Raw genomic sequence first — 22373 nt, 5'->3', positions numbered from 1 at the left:
CTTTGAACCCCCCCGTTGCATCACGGAAGTTTATAACGCCCGGGCGTGAAAATAAAAAAATCGTATTTTTTCCACAAAAATGATATTTTTGCCCCCAATGTTTTATTTTCCTAAGGGTAACAGGAGAAATTGGACCCCAAAAGTTGTTTTGCAATTTGTCCTGAGTATGCTGGTACCCTATATGTGGGGGTAAAACACTGTTTGGGCGCATGGCAGAGCTTGGAAGGGAAAGAGCACCATTTGACTTTTTCAACGCAGAATTGGCTGGAATTGAGATCAGACGCCATGTTGCATTTGGAGAGCACCTGATGTGCCCAAACAGTGGAAACCCCCCAATTCTAACTCCAACCCTAACCCCAACACACCCCTAACCCTAATCTCAGCCCTAACCCTAGCCCAACCCTAGCCCTAACGGGAAAATGGAAATAAATACATTTTTTTTATTTTATTATTTTTCCTTAACTAAGGGGGTGATAACTATTTATTTACTATTTACTATTTATTTACTATTTATGGCGGTTTTTATATTTGGCAGCTGTCGCACGCTAAAAGATGCTTTTTATTGTAAAAATAGATTTTGCATCACCACATATTGAGAGCTATAATTTTTCCATATTTTGACCCACTGAGTCATTTGAGGTCTGATTTTTTGACGAGTTGACGTTTTTATTGGTACCATTTTCGGGCACGTGACATCTTTTGATCGCTTTTTATTCCGATTTTTGGGACGCAGAATGAACAAAAACCAGCGTTTCATGAATTTCTTTTGGGGGGGTGCGTTTACACCGTTCCGCCTGCGGTAAAATTGATAAAGGGGTTTTATTCTCCGGGTCAGTACGGTTACAGCGATACCTCATTTAGGTCGTTTTTTTATGCTTTGGCGCTTTTATGCAATGAAAACAATTTTATATAAAAATAATTATTTTTGCATCGCTTTATTCTGCGAGCTATAACTTTTTTATTTTTTCACTGATGACGCTGTATGGTGGCTCGTTTTTTTGCGGGACAAGATGATGTTTTCAGCGGTACCATGCATATTTATATGCGTCTTTTTGATCGCGCGTTACTACACTTTTTGCTCAGCGGTATGATAATGAATCTTTTTTTTGCTTCTTTTTTTAATATTATTTTTTAAGGGGTTCGCTAAAGGGGTTAACTAATGGGACAGTTTTATAGGGCGGGTCGCTACGGACGCGGTGACACCAAATATGTGTACTTTTATTGTTTGTTTTTTTATTTCCAAACAATGAATTTATTAGGGAAAATATATATATTTTTTAATTTATTTAGCGATTTTTTTAAAATTATTTTTACACTTTTTTTTTTTTAACTTTATTACATTGTCCCAGGGGGGACATAACTGTCCTGTGACAGATCGCTGATCTGTAACATCACAGATCACTGTGACAGATCAGCAATCTGTCACAGGCAGTGTGCAGGTTTCCTCCTTGCCTGCGCTTTGCAGGCACTGAGGAAGCCAGCTCCCTGCAGGCCCCCGAAGGTCCCTGTCGTCATCTTGGATCCGGGGACCTGCAGAGAAAGAGCCCCCCGCAGCAGCGCTGCACATTGCGCTGCTGTGGGGGACTCAGGGAAGCACGGAGGGAGCCCACTCCCTGCCGATGCTTCCCTTTAACCCCCGGTACACCACGATCGTGTACCGCGATCGTGCACAATGTGTCCGTGACTGCCCCTGACACATTGTGCCGGGTGTCAGCTGTGGATTGGTCTGCGGATTTGTATCTGCGGAACCACAGGTAAAACCACAGGTAAAATGATCTGCAGTTTTACCTGCGGATTGGCCTGCGGTTTATCACCTCTACAATGGAGGAGATGGTAAACTGCAGCAGAATCCGCAGAAAAGAAGTGACATGTCATTTCTTTCTGTGGATTCAAAACCGCAGCTTTTCCACAGTTAAAAATCCGCAGCATGTGCACAGCAGAATGTAAATCACATAGATTTACATGCTACTGTACACTGTCTGCAGAAATACTGCAGATCCGCTGCGGCCAAAACCGCAGCGGATCCGCAGCAAAAACCGCAGCGTGCGCACATAGCCTATGGCTATGTGCTCACACTGCGGATTCACCTGTGGGTTTTTCCGCGCGGATCCGCAGGTAAAACCGCAGGTAAAGTGACCTGCGGTTTATCTGCGGATTAGCCTGCAGTTTTGCCCTGCGGTTTCACACCTCTACTATGTTAAAGGTGTGAAACCGCTGCGGAATCCGCAGAAAGAATTGACATGCTGCGGTTTTTAAATCGCAGCAAAACCGCGCGGAAAAAAACGCAGTGTGAGCACAGCGGATTTGAAATGCCATAGGCTAACATGGTACTGTACCATGTCTGCAGAACTGCTACGTTTCCGCAGGGCCAAAAACGCTGCGGAAACGCTGCAGAATCCGCAACGTGTGCACATAGCCTAAGTCTATGGAGTTTCCTTATGAGGCCCCATAGACTTACACTGAAGCAATATACAAACCAAAGAAAAATTGGAGCCAGGAGCAATAGATAAAATGTAAGATTTTTTATTATACTCAATAGAATAAAATATAATTTATAGAAAAATTGGTGTAAAAAATACAAATTAAGGGAATCAGTGACACCCAGTTACCACACACAGGTTTAGGTACTGGTACAAATAGCAATATCTAAACAAAGGCATATGACAATGAAAAAAGTCAACCCCCTCTTTATCATCCTCAATAGTCAGAACCTCCCACTCCCGTCTCCAAGACTTTACAAGTGCCGCACCAATTCTTTGGAATGCACTTCCCAGGTCAATACGATTAGTCCCCAATCCCCACAATTTTAAGCGTGCCCTGAAAACGCATTTATTCAGACTGGCCTACCACCTCAACACATTAACCTAATCTATCCCTGTGTGGCACAGCCAAAAGTTTTACCATAACCAGATTTCCCGCATCATGTTCCCACATGCTTTATGCATCCATTAGCCCTCTGTGTCTGTACTGTTACACACTTAACATTATGCTGGTCCATACAATCAGGGCAACTGTTACCACCCACCTTTCGTGTCTACCTCTTTCCTCATAGACTGTAAGCTTGCGAGCAGGGCCCTCTTTCCTCTTGGTATTTGTTATAATCTACTGTATGTGATTATTGTTATGCTGTAATGTCTATTGTCTGTACAAATCCCCTCTGAAATGTAAAGTGCTGCGGAATATGTCGGCGCTATAAAAATAAAATGTATTATTTATTATTATTATCCCTTAAATATAGCGGCACACAGTATCCTCTCAGTGTTTACATAAAGTGCATAAAAGGTGGTCACAAAAATAGGACTAAGCCAAATATATAAAGGGGAATGTATAATCATACATTAATTGCTGCCAGTATATAAAGTAGATAAGAGTATCTGCCTGAATGAAAAAGGTTTACATGGTATGGAAATCATCCTCAAGTAATAACCCCAGGCAGAAAGGCTGTCAGCCAATATAAAAAATAATAGATACTGGAAAAGAAAGAGCCAGAGACATATAAATGCCTAAGAATCAATAATAGGTTTTTAAGCAAGTACCAACCTATCTGTAGTGTGGACTGCGGGACCCCTACGCGCGTTTCGCTTCACAATCACAAAATAGCATGCAGATCATATTGGGGAGATAGCGCCATGCTGGAGGTTAACTAGTTAATACACAGTGGGTAATACCATAACTTCGTAACACCCCCCTAGGACAAAGCTCACGCGAAACGCACGTCGGGGATCAACAACACCACTCAGGTCATATGCTCTATACAGTTTTCATGGGTCTGGTTGGGTGTATGTAGGGAATGGGAGCAGCGCTATACAGGAATCTTATGGTATTACTACCACCCACTGTGTATTAACTAGCTAACCTCCTGCATGGCGCTATCTCCCCAATATGATCTGCATGCTATTTTGTGATTGTATTTGCAGTCCTTCCCATCGTGATACTATTTTACTACGCAAAGTTTGGTTATCTGTTGGTTTAATAGCCAGCTGAACCCATTAGATTGGTCTTACAAACTAGTGTATCATTTTCTCTTCTGATTGGTGGTTTGTGGCCTGCAAATCAATCTTTACCCTCTCCAGCCTGGACTCACGATATGAACTGTTATGTTTATATGATGCATTTATATATTTTTAATATTTTTGAAAACTTTGGTTCATTTATTATATTTGACATCTTTTCAGCAACTTTTTAAGTGCTAGTATGTGAATTATCATCTATGCATCATTCTGTATATGTCATTTGTGGTGTTATATTGGGTATTCTTCTCTTTTTAAATTTGTCTACATGTCTATGTGTCTTTTGTATTGGATCTAATAAAGCTATGATACTTGTATATGGCTAGAAGCTTCCGTGATCTTTTTGGGTGAGTTATTAGGTGGGAAGTGCCATCAATCTAAGGCCTATGTTGTTGCTTGGATTTTCACACTACAGATAGGTTGGCACTTGCTTAAAAACCTATTATTGATTCTTAGGCATTTATATGTCTCTGGCTCTTTCTTTTCCAGTATCTATTATTTTTTATATTGGCTGACAGCCTTTCTGCCTGGGGTTATTAGGTTCCTACTTGAGGATTATTTCCATACCATATAAACCTTTTTCATACAGGCAGATACTCTTATCTAGTTTAGATACTGGCAGCAAATAATGTATGATTACACATTCCCCTTATATATTTGGCTTAGTCCTATTTTTGTGACCACCTTTTATGCACTATGCACTTTATGTAAACACTGAGAGGATACTGTGTGCCGCTATATTTAAGGGATAATAAAGAGGGGGTTGACTTTTTTCATTGTCATATGCCTTTGTTTAGATATTGCTATTTGTACCAGTACCTAAACCTGTGTGTGGTAACTGGGTGTCGCTGATTCCCTTAATTTGTATTTTTTACACCAATTTTTCTATAAATTGTATTTTATTCTATTGAGTATAATAAAAAATCTTACATTTTATCTATTGCTACTGGCTCCATTTTTTCTTTGGTTTTTATATTGCGTTAATGGACGAGCTTTATTATTGATAGCCTTCTTGTGGTATTACACTGAAGGAAGTAGCTCCACACCACATAATGATCCCAGTGTCAGCTGGGATCAACAAGGAGCGGTCACGTGGAACTGAAAGTGTGATGGAAAATGGGAAAAACAGCGAGTATTTTTATGCACAAGGCATCGTTACATAGGTGATTAGGATGCTTTATGAAATACAAATTTTGAAGGGACATTTCTTCAGGAGTTTTCTACTTTTTGCTAAGATTAAACTTGTTGATTTCAAGCAATTATATACTGCCAAACCAGTGGTCAAAATGAACATGACCCCCCCCTAAAATTGTCCTCCCTCTCAAGAGCATGATGATACCAAATATTAGGCCTGCTTGTTGCCATACAAATTCTTTGGGGTGCTGTGATTGGAATAAGGTCGGGTCCCAGCAACAGCAGCAAGATCTCAGCTTTGTAGAAACAGTGACTCCTGTCCATGGTGGAATGGGCAGGATGTTTAAGGTTTTTTCCTGTTGTAGAAAACCATTGTGCCCATGCACAGATTGTTAAAAAAGTTAAAGAAGTGGCCAGAGGCCTCTCTTCCACCAATGAAGTCAGCGCAGATGGAGACAGCGAGCAGGCGGGTGTGGGAAGACACGGTGTGGCCTGTAGGTCACTGTTTTCCAGCCCCTCAGCTGTCTCGGACCGCACTTTGCCCGGCTCTGACCTAGAGCATTAATGTACCTGAGAACCATGAAGACTAAATTTTCCATTTAACGACAAAGACTTTAGAGAAACAGACAAAAGAATATACTTTGCGGTATGTTAATAGTTTTATACAGCTAATTATTTAAGTGGGTTTATGCAGTTTTGTACCTTCAACGGGCATGAGAATGACACGAGAATGATCGTAGGCAATCACATTAGCATAGCGGTTTTTGGGTTTGTTGACTTCAAGATTGGAATGCTCCCAAGTAAATTGCTGGCCAGGATCAATTGACTGAAAAAAAAAAATCAAATGGTAAACTGTATGAACGTGCAACCATTTCTACAATTAAATATCTTCCATATTGTCTAATTACTTGATGTCAGTATATACAGTTGTGGCCAAAAGTATTGACACCCCTGCAATTCTGTCAGATAATACTCAGTTTCTTCCTGAAAATGATTGCAAACACAAATTCTTTGGTATTATTATCTTCATTTAATTTGTCTTAAATGAAAAAACACAAAAAGAATTGTCCTAAAGCCAAATTGGATATAATTCCACACCAAACATAAAAAAGAGGGTGGACAAAAGTATTGGCACTGTTTGAAAAATCATGTGATGCTTCTCTAATTTGTGTAATTAACAGCACCTGTAACTTACCTGTGGCACCTAACAGGTGTTGGCAATAACTAAATCACACTTGCAGCCAGTTGACATGGATTAAAGTTGACTCAACCTCTGTCCTGTGTCCTTGTGTGTACCACATTGAGCATGGAGAAAAGAAAGAAGACCAAAGAACTGTCTGAGGACTTGAGAAACCAAATTGTGAGGAAGCATGAGCAATCTCAAGGCTACAAGTCCATCTCCAAAGACCTGAATGTTCCTGTGTCTACCGTGCGCAGTGTCATCAAGAAGTTTAAAGCCCATGGCACTGTGGCTAACCTCCCTAGATGTGGACGGAAAAGAAAAATTGACAAGAGATTTCAACGCAAGATTGTGCGGATGTTGGATAAAGAACCTCAACTAACATCCAAACAAGTTCAAGCTGCCCTGCAGTCCGAGGGTACAACAGTGTCAACCCGTACTATCCGTCGGCGTCTGAATGAAAAGGGACTGTATGGTAGGAGACCCAGGAAGACCCCACTTCTTACCCCGAGACATAAAAAAGCCAGGCTGGAGTTTGCCAAAACTTACCTGAAAAAGCCTAAAACGTTTTGGAAGAATGTACTCTGGTCAGATGAGACAAAAGTAGAGTTTTTTGGGCAAAGGCATCAACATAGAGTTTACAGGAGAAAAAAAGAGGCATTCAAAGAAAAGAACACGGTCTCTACAGTCAAACATGGTGTCAGTATCTAGTCCTGGAATCTGTTTCTCTTGCCCTTAGACTTGCCCTTAGTTAACATGGATCTTGATGTTTCCACGTCGGCCATCTTGCTTCCTGCCAAAGCTGTATATAAAGCCAGCACCTGCTCTGATTCATTGCTTGTGTATTATGTTTTGGACTTTGTGCCTCTGCAGTCCCAAGCCTGGACTTACTATCCCTGTTGGTCCTCTCTTAACGGCGGAGTCCTCTGCCAACCTGCACGTCTGGATCCCTGCCTGCTGACCGAGTGATTGCTGAACACTTGACTTCAGGAACCTCTGCCTGACTACACCTGCGGTGAAGTAAGAACTCCAGCCAGCTAGTGTGTTCCTCCGCTCTGCAAGAGTCTGTGTCTTGTGCCCGCATTGCTCAGTGACTTTGCATGCTGTGTCGCAGAGTATCAGCTCTGCTATCATATTGACTGAACATTTATCTGGACTTATATGCTATATTGCATTCAGATCATTAATACAATATTGCTTGCGCAACCCACTGTGTCTGTAGTCTCTTTGACCTAGCCACTGGTGTCCAGTTGTATCCACTAGTATCGTGACAGGATACACAAGCCTTAAAAATGGATGCCGCTGGGTCAGAGACTTTAGAAGTGCGTGTTAAGAAGCTAAATAATATCACTGCCACTGTACACGCTGAAGTGCAGACATGGAAGAGCAGAATAGAAGGCCTAGAGGGGCAGACTAAATATGATATACAAGTACTCAGTCAGACCCTTCAGGAATTGCGTGGCCGAGTTGCGGCTCTGGAGGCACAATCTCAGGCTTCTGTTCCTACCATCCCCAAACTACCGCCATTTAGGTTTGGTGGCGACCGAGACAAGTACCGTGGGTTTCTGAACCAGTGTCGTTTATACTTTGCTGCACATGTCACACAGTTTCCTACAGACCGATCCAAAGTATTGACTATCATCATGTTGCTGACTAATAAGGCCCTTGCCTGGGCAAACCCTCTGATAGAATCACAGGATGCATGTCTGAATGACTTCAATATGTTTATCGCCGCCATGGGGCAGATGTTTGACGATCCGAACCGTGGCCTTACAGCTGAGACGGCCCTGCTGAATTTGCGTCAAGGTAAACGCCCAGTGACTGAGTATGCTATGGATTTTAGAAGGTGGGCTCAGGACACCACCTGGAATAGTGCAGCGAAGTACTCTATATTTAAGAAGGGGTTGTCCAGTTCCATCAAGGACGAGCTTGCACGTGCGGAGGCTCCCACTGCTCTAGGTGATTTCATCAATCACTGTATTCGCCTAGACGCTCGCATCTCCGAACGAAAACTAGAAAGGTGGTCTGAGATGAACCGCAGCAATAAATCGCTTCTTCCTTTCCTTCCTAAGGAGATTCCGGACCCAAGTCCTCAGGAGTCCACACCTGAGCCGATGCAGGTAAATTCCCTACGAAGTCGAGTAAGTGACGAACGGAAGGAATTTCGCTTCAAGGAGAATTTATGTTTTTACTGTGGGAAGTCAGGACATTTTATTATCAACTGCCCCAATCGTTCTCGCAGAACAACCGCAGCCGTGATAGAACGCGACTTCTCTGAATCATACTCCATGACTTCCGAATCAGGGCCACCCGAAATTGCAGCAACCGCTCCTGATTATGACTTTTCAGATATGAACTCTGTTACATCCGAAACGATACTACCCATTAATGCTGTTATTCTATCTTCTGCAGTTTCATACCCTTGCAATAAGAAAAAAGATTCACATTGTTACCTTCCTATCAAGATCTGGATTGACTCCCGTTGGGTGAACAGTTCCGCCATGATAGACTCTGGGGCTAGCGGTAACTTCATGGACACTTCTTTTGCTAGGGAATATGGAATCCGATCACAGAGAAGAGTGTCTTCAATTCTGATGGAGACTGTGGATGGGTCCCCTTTGACCTCGGGGCCCGTAGACCAGCAGACTGAACCACTGAAGGTCCTCATGGGAGATGATCACCAGGAGAAATTGCCCTTCCTTCTGATTTCCTCTCCACATTTCCCTATTATCTTGGGTTTACCCTGGTTGCAGGCTCAAAATCCCATCATTGACTGGGAGACTAAGAGATTGCGCTTCCCAGCTAAATAGGTAACTTCTGAGAAATCGACTGATCCATCTCCGGCCAACCCATCATCGGACCTAGAGTTACCGGCAGTTTATAAAGAATTTTCGGACGTGTGCGATAAAAAGAATGCAGAAAAATTACCACCACACCGCTCTTATGACTGCCCAATCGAGCTTCTGCCTGCTGCTACCATTCCTTTTGGTAATATTTATCCATTGTCCGGTCCTGAGCTCAAGACTCTCAAAGAATATATCGACGAGAACCTGTCTAAGGGGTTTATACGCCCCTCATCCTCTCCAGCCGGTGCACCCATCTTTTTCGTTAAAAAGAAGGATGGATCCCTCAGACCCTGTGTTGATTACCGGGAAATTAACAAGGTAACCATCAAGAACCGCTACCCCCTGCCATTAATTCCAGAGCTTCTCGAGAGAGTTCGTCAGACCAAGGTCTTTTCAAAATTGGACCTACGCGGGGCATACAATCTAGTCCGTATAAGACCTGGAGATGAATGGAAAACAGCATTTAGGTCTCGATATGGACACTTTGAGTATTTGGTCATGCCATTTGGACTTTGCAATGCCCCAGCAACGTTCCAACATCTCGTAAATTATATTTTCAGAGACATTCTTGATATTTTTGTCGTAATCTATTTGGATGACATTGTGATTTTTTCTAGCTCCATGGAGGAACATCAGCAACATGTCAAGACTGTCTTGCAGCGGTTGAGGGAACACCAGCTGTACATCAAGCTGGGGAAATGCGAATTTCACAAGTCGGAGATTCAATTCTTAGGTTATGTAATTTCTCCGCAGGGTCTGAGTATGGATAACAGCAAGATCAAGGCAATTCAGGAGTGGCCAATCCCCAAGAACGTCAAGGAGGTCCAACGTTTCATCGGGTTTGCTAACTTCTACAGACGTTTCATCAAGAACTTCTCTGACATCGTCTCGCCCATCACCCGGTTGACACAGAAGAAGACAGCATTTATTTGGTCCCTTCAAGCCCAAGAAGCATTCTCTCGGCTCAAGACCAAGTTCACGTCAGCACCAGTACTGATCCACCCTGACCCGGAACTCGCCTTCATTATTGAAGTGGATGCCTCAAACTGTGCCACCGGGGCTATACTGTCCCAAAGAACAGGTGAGAAGAATTTACTTCATCCTTGTGCTTTTCTTTCCAAGCGACTGTCTCCTGCCGAAAAGAACTACGATGTAGGAAATAAAGAATTACTGGCTATCATCGCCGCCTTCAAGGAGTGGAGACATCTTCTGCAAGGAGCCTCACAGCCGATCGTGGTCCTCACGGATCACCGCAACCTTGAGTTCATCAGGTCAGCAAGATGCCTGACCCCACGGCAGGCCCGCTGGAGTCTTTTCCTTAATCAATTCAATTTTACAATCTCTTATAGACCAGGTTCTCGCAATGGAAAAGCAGATGCTCTATCCCGGATGTTCTCCACTGACGCTGTTCCAGATGCTCCACCTAAGACCATACTTTCTGATTGCAATTTTGTAGGAGTCATTCAGAATCAAGATTTGCTGCAGGTCATCAAAGAAGCTTACAACTCTGATCTTTTCCTGTCTCAGCCATCTGATGAGGTAAGCCTTCTTTTTAGGAATGGAGTTTGGACCCGGGAACGGCGCCTCTACATTCCTGAAGCCGTGAGGTTAAGAGTGTTGAGATTGGTTCATGATTCCAAGGTTGCAGGGCACAGAGGAATTCAGAAGACTCAAGAATTCTTATCTCGCTTCTTCTGGTGGCCAGGTTTTCGGAAGGATGTCCAGAAGTACGTTTCATCTTGTGAGGTATGTGCCAAATTCAAGGTTCCACGTGCCTCCCCTACTGGTCTGTTACAGCCTTTGCCGGTGCCGTCTCGCCCATGTGGATCCATTTCTATGGACTTAATTGTAGAACTGCCCCTTTCTGAGGGAAAGAGTACGATTTTGGTGGTGGTCGATCGCCTGACCAAGGCGGCCCATTTCATCCCTTGTTCCGGTTTACCCTCTGCGAAGGACACTGCTGACCTAATTATCCAGAACATCTTTCGCCTGCACGGGGTTCCGGATGAAGTTGTTTCTGACCGTGGAGTTCAATTTACTTCAAAGTTTTGGCGAAGCTTTTATTCAGCATTAGGCATAGAAGTTAACTTATCTTCTGCTTTCCACCCACAGTCCAACGGGCAGACAGAACGTACCAACCAAACACTAGAGCAATACCTTCGCTGCTATGTTTGCCATTTGCAAGATGATTGGGTAAGGCTACTCCCCTTGGCCGAATTCTCTTATAACAACTCCCAGAGTGCCTCCACCAAACAGTCTCCATTCTACGCTAACCTGGGATATCACCCTAGCATTCTTCCCAGATTACCGGTAGATACATCTTTACCAGCAGTTGCCGACAGGATCTCTTCACTTCAACAGAACCTTGAACTTCTGAAAGAGACTTTGGGTTCCGCACAAGAGAGGTACAAGAATGCAGCTGACAGATTTCGCAAACCAACACCAACATTTAAGGTAGGAGATTTAGTCTGGTTATCTACGAAGAATTTAAAGATGAAGATCCCTTCCCCTAAGTTGGGACAGAAGTACATTGGTCCTTATAGGATCAGTGGTCTGGTAGGTGCTGTTGCATGTCGCTTAAAACTCCCAAGAACACTGAAGATACATCCTGTCTTTCATACTTCCCTACTAAAGACTGTAGTACCAAATCCTTTTCCAGGACGTTCATCTCCTCCTCCCGATCCCGTTCTTGTGGATGGTCAAGAGCAGTTCATCGTTGAGAGGATTCTGGATTCAAGAATCTACAGAAATCGACTGCAGTATTTGATTAAATGGCAAGGCTATTCCTCAGAGGAGAATTCCTGGGAACCCGTGGATAATATTAACGCCTCCCGACTGATTGAGCAGTTCCATCAAAGGTACCCTGGCAAGCCTGGTTTAGGGTCGTCCGGAGGCCGTTCTTGAGGTGGGAGTAATGTCAGTATCTAGTCCTGGAATCTGTTTCTCTTGCCCTTAGACTTGCCCTTAGTTAACATGGATCTTGATGTTTCCACGTCGGCCATCTTGCTTCCTGCCAAAGCTGTATATAAAGCCAGCACCTGCTCTGATTCATTGCTTGTGTATTATGTTTTGGACTTTGTGCCTCTGCAGTCCCAAGTCTGGACTTACTATCCCTGTTGGTCCTCTCTTAACGGCGGAGTCCTCTGCCAACCTGCACGTCTGGATCCCTGCCTGCTGACCGAGTGATTGCTGAACACTTGACTTCAGGAACCTCTGCCTGACTACACCTGCGGTGAAGTAAGAACTCCAGCCAGCTAGTGTGTTCCTCCGCTCTGCAAGAGTCTGTGTCTTGTGCCCGCATTGCTCAGTGACTTTGCATGCTGTGTCGCAGAGTATCAGCTCTGCTATCATATTGACTGAACATTTATCTGGACTTATATGCTATATTGCATTCAGATCATTAATACAATATTGCTTGCGCAACCCACTGTGTCTGTAGTCTCTTTGACCTAGCCACTGGTGTCCAGTTGTATCCACTAGTATCGTGACACATGGCGGAGGTTCCCTGATGATTTGGGGTTGCTTTGCTGCCTCTGGCACTGGACTGCTTGACCGTGTGCATGGCATTATGAAGTCTGAAGACTACCAACAAATTTTGCAGCATAATGTAGGGCCCAGTGTGAGAAAGCTGGGTCTCCCTCAGAGGTCACGGGTCTTCCAGCAGGACAATGACCCAAAACACACTTCAAAAAGCACTAGAAAATGGTTTGAGAGAAAGCACTGGAGACTTCTAAGGTGGCCAGCAATGAGTCCAGACCTGAATCCCATAGAACACCTGTGGAGAGATCTAAAAATGGCAGTTTGGAGAAGGCACCCTTCAAATATCAGGGACCTGGAGCAGTTTGCCAAAGAAGAATGGTCTAAAATTCCAGCAAAGCATTGTAAGAAACTCATTGATGGTTACCGTAAGCGGTTGGTCGCAGTTATTTTGGCTAAAGGTTGTGCAACCAAGTATTAGGCTGAGGGTGCCAATACTTTTGTCTGGCCCATTTTTGGAGTTTTGTGTGAAATGATCAATGTTTTACTTTTTGCTTCATTCTCTTTTGTGTTTTTTCATTTAAGACAAATTAAATGAAGATAATAATACCAAAGAATTTGTGTTTGCAATCATTTTCAGGAAGAAACTGAGTATTATCTGACAGAATTGCAGGGGTGTCAATACTTTTGGCCACAACTGTAGTAGATAAATGGGTTGGAGACAATTCAGCAAGTCAGTAAAATGAAACATGTTTATTCTCTGGCAATACACCGATCATGAGAGTTCAATAGATTCAAAATTTGACACAAGGGTAGGACTGTCTTGTAAAAAAAAACGGATCTGTTGCTCATAGCAGCCAATCACAGCACACATTTCAAATTCCAAGAAAAGAATATTAATTGAAAGCAGCATTGTTATTAGTTGTTTTGGGCAACTAATATATGAGGGTTTTTTTTTGACAGTTTCATAAATCTCCCATATAATCTTCACATATCTTCTGTGTGAGTAAAGTTATCTTGAATTGGAAATTGATTCCTGTGAGACATTAGATAGGATACTGAGACAAACGCTATCTGCATATTCAGTGTTTGATTTAACTTCCACTTACAGTAAAGCCCTCAATCACATAAGACAACTTTCGGCAGACAGTTATATTCACTGACTCCCCCATACACAGAGCATTCCCGTGCTTTTTACGAGAGCTGCCTGCCAGACTCTTCTGGAAGCAGCTTTTCTTACAAGAACAAAAATATTGGCTGTTAGAAATCCACTAGGTTGATCATTCTCTCCATCATGTCGGGGAAGAGTCAGGAGGCACCTATACACATTTGACTGTCAGGTGAATGTTAAGATTGACTGACTTTAGTCTAATGCAGTAGCATAGCTACTGGGGAAGCAGTGGGGGTGGTAGCAAAGGGCCCTAACTGAGGGGCCCACCCAAAGAAACTGTCAATATAATTAATCTCTGGGGAAGAACAGTGAGACATTGTTTTCCTGCACAACCGATCCCCATTCTGTAGTAACCTACACCCAGCAGAATGACAGGGTACTGGACTGGTACTGGACTGGTACTGGACTGGTACAGGGCACTGGACAAGTCATAGGAGGAGTGATGTAATGATGTCATCATGCCAAGACTTTGAAGCCTTGTGCATGCCCTGGCACGATGGTCCACCTGTAGACTACCAAAGATCCAGAGTTAGATGAGTATGAGAAGTTTTTAATTTAATAATACTTGTGAGGGGACTATGGAGGTATCATATGATATGAGGCTAGTATGGAAGACCATTACATAACGTGGAATCTTCTATAGGGCCATCATACATTGTGGGGGCTACTGTGGAGACCATCAAAAAGTGTGGATTCTGCTATTGGGATAATCATACAGTATGATAGTATCATACAGGGTTAGGACTACTGTGGGGGCATCATACAATGGTGAGGGCTACTATGCGGCCATCATACAGTGTGAGGAGTACTGTGGGGTCCATCATACAGTTTGGAGGCTAATGTGGGAGCATCATACAGTGTAGGAACCATCATACAGTGTGAGGCATACTGTGGAGGCCATCATACAGTGTGGAGACTATTTTGGGGGGTATCATACAGTGTAGGGGCATAATACAGTGTGGCAGCCATCATACAGTGTGAGGACCACTGTGTGGCCATTATACAGTGTGGGCATCCTCCTGTGTATAGGGAACTCAGATGTTTCGCCCCCCTGAACTGAACCCCTAGCTACACCTTTGTTCTAATATCTATGAGTGCCTTTACAATCATCACCCATTCGAGGTGACACTAATTTTAACTTTGAAGATTTTAAGCTAAGGATTAGTGAAGCTCTTAGCATTTGAACAATCACAGATTAGGAAACCTCTTACATTATTTATGCTGCTCTTCATTACAATATCCATGTTTTAGTCTGAAATGCTGCAGAACAGGTCCCTAACCATTTGTGCACCTGTCAGTCTAGCTGAGCCAGATAGGAACCCCTTTTATGTGATTGGTCTTCCTAATCACCTCGTCCTAACCCAAGTTTTCTCCAAGTTAATGAAGAGTTTAACATACCGTAGATGTTTATAATGAGGGAGTCTGTTTTGGGCAGCATGAAAATTTGACACATTATTTTTAAAATGGGGGTTGTCCAGGCTTGGTACAAAAGTCATCAGTCACTATGTAACTGTCAGGATTTTCTGTTTTCATCAGTGTGAGTTAATGGTCATGTGACCATTTAAATAGGAATTATAACAGGACATGAGGTGATGCTAGCTACAGACAGGCCAAGGAAATCAAATTAAGATTTTTGTTACACATGCAGATGAGGACCAAGTGTTCTACAGTTCACACCTCCACAAGAAGGTCTTCAGATCTCTAATAGAACACTTGGTCCTCATCTGCATGTGTTACAAATACCTTAATTTGATTTCCTTGGCCTGTCTATAGCTAGCATCACCTCCTGTCCTGTTATAATTCCTATTTAAATGTTGCCATCTCTTCTCAGTAATTCACTTGTAATCTAGCCTGATGAAGGGGCCTTCTGAGCCCTGAAAGCTTGCTTGCAAATATAATTTCTCTGGTTAGCCAATAAAGGTATCACACCTTGAATACTTTTCTCAATTTATTTGGGGACATAAGTATTTACATCTAACTATTACTATGAATTTTTATACTGTATGCTAACTATGAACTTTGACATGTGTCATCTGACTGTTTGGAGCTCTTTTTTTTTTTTTTTTAAATCTGTGTGTACTTAATGCACCACCTATGTATGCTTCATGTGGTATTCCTGAAGAAGAGGTTGCAAAAAACCTTGAAACGCGTAGAATAAACCACTGTCAAACTTTATTAACCTCCTGGAATTTCATCATTTGGGCAACGTGGACGAAATCCACGTATTCCTTTACAGAGCAATGCAATTCGACTGAAAGAAGCCAAAGACATCTAATCAGCAAATCACATACATGCGGTGATAGCTTGGTCCCATGGGCAACAATGGAGATTCTATATTTTAACTTGACAACTTAAATTTAAGTAGCAGTATTAATAGATCTGGTACAGAATTAAATAAATTAACAAACATGTCATGGTAAATAACAGATTTAGGTCAATTGCTACTAAGTACTGTGAACATTTGTATGGATTTTTACTTTAAAAAGTGAGAATCTGACCTCTGAAACTACCAGAGGTACTAAGAATGGGGGCAGTGAGGCACCAATTTTCAGTTGAAAGCCAGGAAATTAATGAGACTGTCAGAAACAGCATTGGGAAAAGTAAAAAGGATCTGTCAGTACTGAGAATAGGTGAAAGTAGATAAAAGATCCACAAACCTAACTCTTACCTCATACTCCTGAGATAATTTTAAATTATCATTGGCCTTAAGGTGTTCTGTGTGTTCAGAAAGATCTGCAATAGGTATTGGTGGATGGCTAAGCATGCCTAAAAAGAGAAAAAAAAGACTAAAATGAACATTTTATAAATGTAAACAATGAATAATATAAAAATAAGACACCTCATTTAATGTGAGATCTGCAATGAAAGGACATGTTAGATCAGATCAGAAGGCAGGGCTCGAAATTTTACCTAGAAAGAAAATAGAGATCTAAATTTTAATTTCAGAAGCGTTATGCAGCAAACATTGTGGTTGAAGGTTAGAGGCCAAAGAATGAGGAAACTTCAAAAACACATAAATAATATTACATATTTAATAAAGCAGCAAAGAAAGAAGAAAAGCATGATCTCCAGATTTTTTAATTAAAGAGCATAAAATGAAAATGAAATTTAAAATTAACAGGAAACAAATCTGAGAATATTTGAAGACTTACTGATAGGGAATTTAGAGTGAGCCTCAATGGGGACAATGATGATGACTGTAAAGCGATGCGGAATATGATGGTGCTATATAAATGCGTAAAATAAATAATAAATAAATGCTTTCTTAGCTATGTGATGATGTAAGATTGGTTTAATCTGAATCCTATCCAATCTTCAGAATCTAGTTGTTAAGATGCTGCACTTTCTAAAGCAAACTTTTCCTCTTCTATATCTCAGGTAATAAAAAATTTTAACCACTAACAAATATTTTAGTAAAAGTAGTAATGTAAAAGTAGTTTTAAAATAGAAGTCCATAATCTAACAAGGATATAGAAACAAAAAGAAGTTAAATCTGCCAACTAGTCCTAAGTTGTAAACCCAATGCAAAACCTACAACTCAATCAACTTTCACTACCTCCTACTCATGGTCACCAAGGAAGCTCAAATACATAATGTTACCGGAGTTCTCGAACTTTAAAAGTTGGTTTACACCCCCTAGACCACCACCAGCATCGTACTGCACTTTTTAGACGCTTTAGTATCATCATTTTATAAAAATAAACCAGTCAACAAAATATTTAATAAAATAACAAACTACATTACTCACAAGTTAAAGGGGTTGCCCAGGACTTTTATAATAATGACCAATCCATAGGACAGAGGGATTCCTGCTTTTCATCCCTTTTTTCATCACACAGGGGCAAACTACAGCAGCATGGAGGAGATTATACAACAGTACTTTTTCATGAGTTATTTACAAGTTTATGACCACTTATAAAATGTGTTCAAAGTGCTGCCCATTGTGTTGGATTGTTAATGCAACCCTCTTCTGCCACTCTTGACACAGTGCTAGCAACGCTGCAGAAGAAATGCTAGCACAGGCTTAGAGTATCCGTTGTTTCAGATGCTGCACATCTCATATCTTCACAGCATAGACAATTGCCTTCAGATGACCCCAAAGATAAAAGTCTAAGGGGGTCAGATCGGGAGACCTTGGTGGCCATTCAACTGGCCCACGATGACAATCCACTTTCCAGGAAACAGTTCATGTAGGAATGCTCGGACCTGACACCCATAATTGATGGTATAGTGTGGTATATGGGGTAAAAGATAGTGAGGCCTTTCTTCATCAATGGAAACCTCAATGCCACTGGATATCTGAAATTGCTACATGATGATGTCTTGCCCTCTTTATGCACTGAAGATGGCAGGGGCCCTGAGCTTTTCAAGCAAGATGGTGCACCACCACATTATAGGTATCAGGTCCGAGCATTCCTACAAAGAATCTGGCCCATTTAGACTAGCATTTCTTCTGTGTTGCTATCAGTGTGTCAAGAGTGGGAGAAGAGGATTGCATTGATAATCCAACACAATGGGCAGCACTTTGAACACATTTTATAAGTGGTAATAAACTTGTAAATAACTCATGAAAGAATATTGTTACGTTAAAACCAAGCACACCATTGTTTTTCTTGTGAAATTCACAGTAAGTTTGATGTGTCACATGACCCTCTTCCCATTGGAAAAAATAAAGTTGGATCCAAAATGGCTGACTTCAAAATAGCCACCATAGTCACCACCCATCTTGAAAAGTTTCCCCTCTCCCATATACTAATGTGCCACAAACAGGAAGTTGATATCACCAACCATTTATTTAGGTGTATTCATATAAATGGCCCACCCTATAGATTCAAGTTCCCTAAGGAGATTAAAAAATAAAGGAAAAAAATACAAAAAAGTTTTCAACAACATCATTTTTTTAAAATATATAAGTTCAATTTATCCCTCATTTCCACCATTGAAAATAAAAAAAATTACAAAATAAACATACTTGGCATCACCATGTTCAAAAAAATCCTAGCAAAATACAAAATTAACGGGGTATTCACATCTCCAAAATCCTATCCCAATAAGTAGTAGGTGTAATAACAATAATAATATTAGCAAATTCCTCCTGTTTTGAGCTAATTTTCTCCTTCACCTTTGATGTCCGATGAACTCCCTCTGCTGGTGAAAAGAGGTAGTGAAATTGATTTGGATGGGAAAATCCTGTCATCTGAACAGGTGGAGTGTGACTGGACATCCGGAATCTCTGAGTGGATATAAGGCCGCCGACGCCCTGCTGGGTTGCTGGTGATCCTCTCTGCTCTGAGCTCTGGCCTCTAGTTTAGTCCTGTCTACTAAAGCAAAGTTTTTGCTCTGCTTTTTTTCCATGAGATTTTGTCTGGTTTACTTAGTGTTTGTGTTCAGCCAGCCCTGGTTGGGACTGGCTGAACTCCATTTTTGTCTCTGATCAGTTGATCTCTTTGCTCTGTTTTCAGAATATACCTGAGTGCTGATATAGTGATTTTGAAGTCTAGTGACTTCAGGGCCTTTTCTATCAGACGTGTTGGACATTATTTTTGGCAGGGTTTTTGCATGATTGCAGACAGTTGCTTTTCTTTCCTGTCCTATCTAGTTAGTGAGGGCCCCATCGTTTGCTCATCCTGTCTTTCTGTCTGTGTTTGTGTTTTCTTCTGTTTTCACCCTCAATACATGTTGGGGGCTGTCTATTGCTTTGGGGTCTGCTCTGGGGCAGTTTAGATTTCCCCTTTCTTTCTTTAGGTTTATTTAGTTCTCCGGCTGTGAACGAGGTGTCTAGGACCACCGTAGGAACACCCCACGGCTACTGTTAGTTGTTGTGAATAGGATCAGGGGTCTGCAATCCGCTAGCTACCAATCTCTCCGGTTTTCTGGACTTAGCTTGTATTTTTGTTTTTTCCTCCTCCGGTGACTCATTCATAACAGAATCACCAGCCATACCGCAGATTCTAAGGTACTCAATAGCAGGAAAGAATTGTAAAAAAAAGAAAAAAAGGGTCAGAATTTTTTTTTTATGTATATTTTTTCCTCTTTTTCTCTGGGGCCGTAGGAGGAATTTTCTTAATGGAGATTAAGCAATTGTCTGATCGTGTGGAGCTGCTGGCTGCTGAAGTGCGGGGAATTTCCGCCTATCTTGCTCATTCACATGCTGCTGAACCAAAGATTCCTACTCCTGATGTGTTTTTTGGGGATCAGTCTAAATTTTTGAATTTTAGGAATAATTGTAAATTATTTCTTGCCTTGAAGCCTAACTCACCGGGGAGCTCTGTACAGCAGGTTAAAATTGTCTTCTCCTTGCTGCGCGGTGATCCCCAGAATTGGGCGTTTTCTTTGACACCTGATGATCCTATTCTAACTAATGTGGATACATTTTTTCAAGCCTTGGGGTTGTTGTATGATGAACCTAATGCTATTGATCAAGCTGAGAAAGCCCTGTTGGCATTGAGCCAGGGTCAGGATTCTGTAGAGTTATACTGTCAAAAATTCCGAAAGTGGGCGGTCCTTACTACCTGGAATGATGGTGCCTTGGCAGCTCTCTTTCGGAAGGGTTTGTAAGAAACCGTAAAAGATACTATGGTGGGATTTCAGGTCCCTCTGGTCTTGACGATTCTATGTCATTAACCATTCAGGTTGATCGGTGTTTACGTGAATGTAAAAGTACACGAGAAATGTTGCCACCTGTTGAACAAATATCTGAACCTATGCAATGTGATAGACTTTTGTCTAGGGCGCAACGTCAGGAGTTCAGAAGGCGTAATAAGCTGTGTTTTTTCTGTGGAGATGCCTCTCATATGATTTCTGTCTGCCCTAAACGAGAGAAACGTTTTGCACACACATTTGCTGTGGGTGGTGTTCAACTTAAGTTTCTTCTGGCAATTACTCTGATCTGCTCCCTGTCCACATTTTCCGCTAAGGCTTTTGTGGATTCGGGAGCGGCTCTGAACCTGATGGACTTGGATTTTGCTAAACGTTGTGGGTTTCCTATGACACCTCTGTGGACGCCTATCCCTTTGAGGGGTATTGATGCTACTCCTTTGGCGAAGAATAAACCTCAGTTTTGGACCCAGGTGGTTATGCGGGTCGCCCCAGACCATCAAGAAAATTGCAGATTTTTGGTGTTGCATAATTTGCATGATGCCATTGTTCTGGGATTTCCCTGGTTGCAGATCCATAATCCAGTTTTCGATTGGAAATCTGTGTCTGTGGTGAGTTGGGGTTGTCGGTGTGCTCTGGTGACGCTCCTGTTTTCTTCACCTCTCCCCAGTCGCATAATGTTCCTGACTATTTGGCTGATTTTTATGATGTATTTAGTGAGAATAAGTCTGCGTCTTTGCCTCCTCATAGGAGTTATGACTATGCAATTGAGTTGAGCCCTGGGTGTAAATTTCCCAAGGGTCGACTTTTCAATTTATCTGTACCTGAGCACGAGACTATGCGATCTTATATTAAGGAGTCATTGGAGAAGGGTCATATTAGACCGTCCTCTTCACCCTTGGGTGCTGGTTTTTTTTTCGTGGCCAAGAAAGATGGTTTACTAAGGCCTTGTATTGACTATCGTTCCCTCAACAAAATTACTGTTAAATATCAGTATCCGTTACCCCTGATTTCTGATCTATTCTCCAGAGTTAAAGGTGCTTGCTGGTTTACCAAGCTTGACCTCAGGGGGCGTATAATCTTATTCGCATTAAGTATGGGGATGAATGGAAGATGGCGTTTAATACTCCGGAGGGACATTTTGAGTACCTGGTGATGCCTTTTGGGCTCACTAATGCCCCTTTTGTCTTCCAGTGCTTCATAAATGATATTTTCCGGGACTTTGTGGATACATTTTTGATCATCTATCTGGATGATATTTTGATCTTTTCCAGGGATTGGGACTCTCATGTGGAACATGTTCGGACTGTGTTCCGGATTTTGAGGGAGAATTCCCTGTATGTTAAGGGATCAAAATGCCTTTTTGGTGTACAGAGAATTTCATTTTTGGGATTTATTTTGTCTCCGTCAACTATTGAAATGGACCCGGCCAAGGTACAGGCCATTTATGATTGGGTTCAGCCCACTTCTTTGAAGGCCCTCCAGAAGTTTTTGGGTTTTGCTAATTTTTATCGTAAATTTATAGCTAATTTTTCTGGTATTGCCAAACCATTGACTGATTTGACTAAGAAGGGTGCTGATGTGCTGAATTGGTCTCCAGAGGCTGTTTCTTCCTTTCAGGAGCTGAAGCGGAGGTTCACTTCTGCTCCGGTTTTGCGGCAACCTGATGTCTCACTCCCATTTCAGGTAGAGGTGGACGCTTCTGAGATTGGTGCAGGAGCTGTAGTGTCCCAAAAAGATCCGGTAACATCTAAAATGAATCCCTGTGCTTTCTTTTCCCGAAAGTTCTCCCCGTCCAAACGCAACTATGTTGTGGGGAATCGGGAACTGTTAGCCATGAAATGGGCATTTGAGGAGTGGAGACATTGGTTGGAGGGAGCTAAACATCAAGTCGTGGTCCTTACTGACCACAAGAATTTGATTTACCTTGAGTCGGCCAAACGCTTGAATCCTAGACA

The 22373-nt window shown here is 42.1% G+C and overlaps 1 protein-coding gene across 1 annotated transcript in view; it reads right to left on the bottom strand.

Annotated features, from left to right (window-relative positions):
• PTPRS (protein tyrosine phosphatase receptor type S) overlaps positions 1–22373 on the bottom strand; it is a 567518-nt gene that overhangs the window by 97919 nt on the left and 447226 nt on the right. Inside the window, exons 23-24 of the mRNA XM_073563025.1 lie at positions 16487–16584; positions 5847–5970 (exon numbers count right to left, since the gene is read on the bottom strand). Coding sequence (XP_073419126.1) covers positions 5847–5970; positions 16487–16584 — 222 coding nt within the window. The remainder of the gene's footprint in view (positions 1–5846; positions 5971–16486; positions 16585–22373) is intronic.

This window comes from Dendrobates tinctorius, unplaced genomic scaffold (assembly GCF_039654945.1).
Source record: "Dendrobates tinctorius isolate UK_male_01 unplaced genomic scaffold, ASM3965494v1 ptg000377l, whole genome shotgun sequence".
Classification (NCBI taxonomy): domain Eukaryota; kingdom Metazoa; phylum Chordata; class Amphibia; order Anura; family Dendrobatidae; genus Dendrobates; species Dendrobates tinctorius.
Note: the sequence above shows the minus strand (reverse complement) of the source record. Positions and strands in the feature narration are given on the sequence as shown.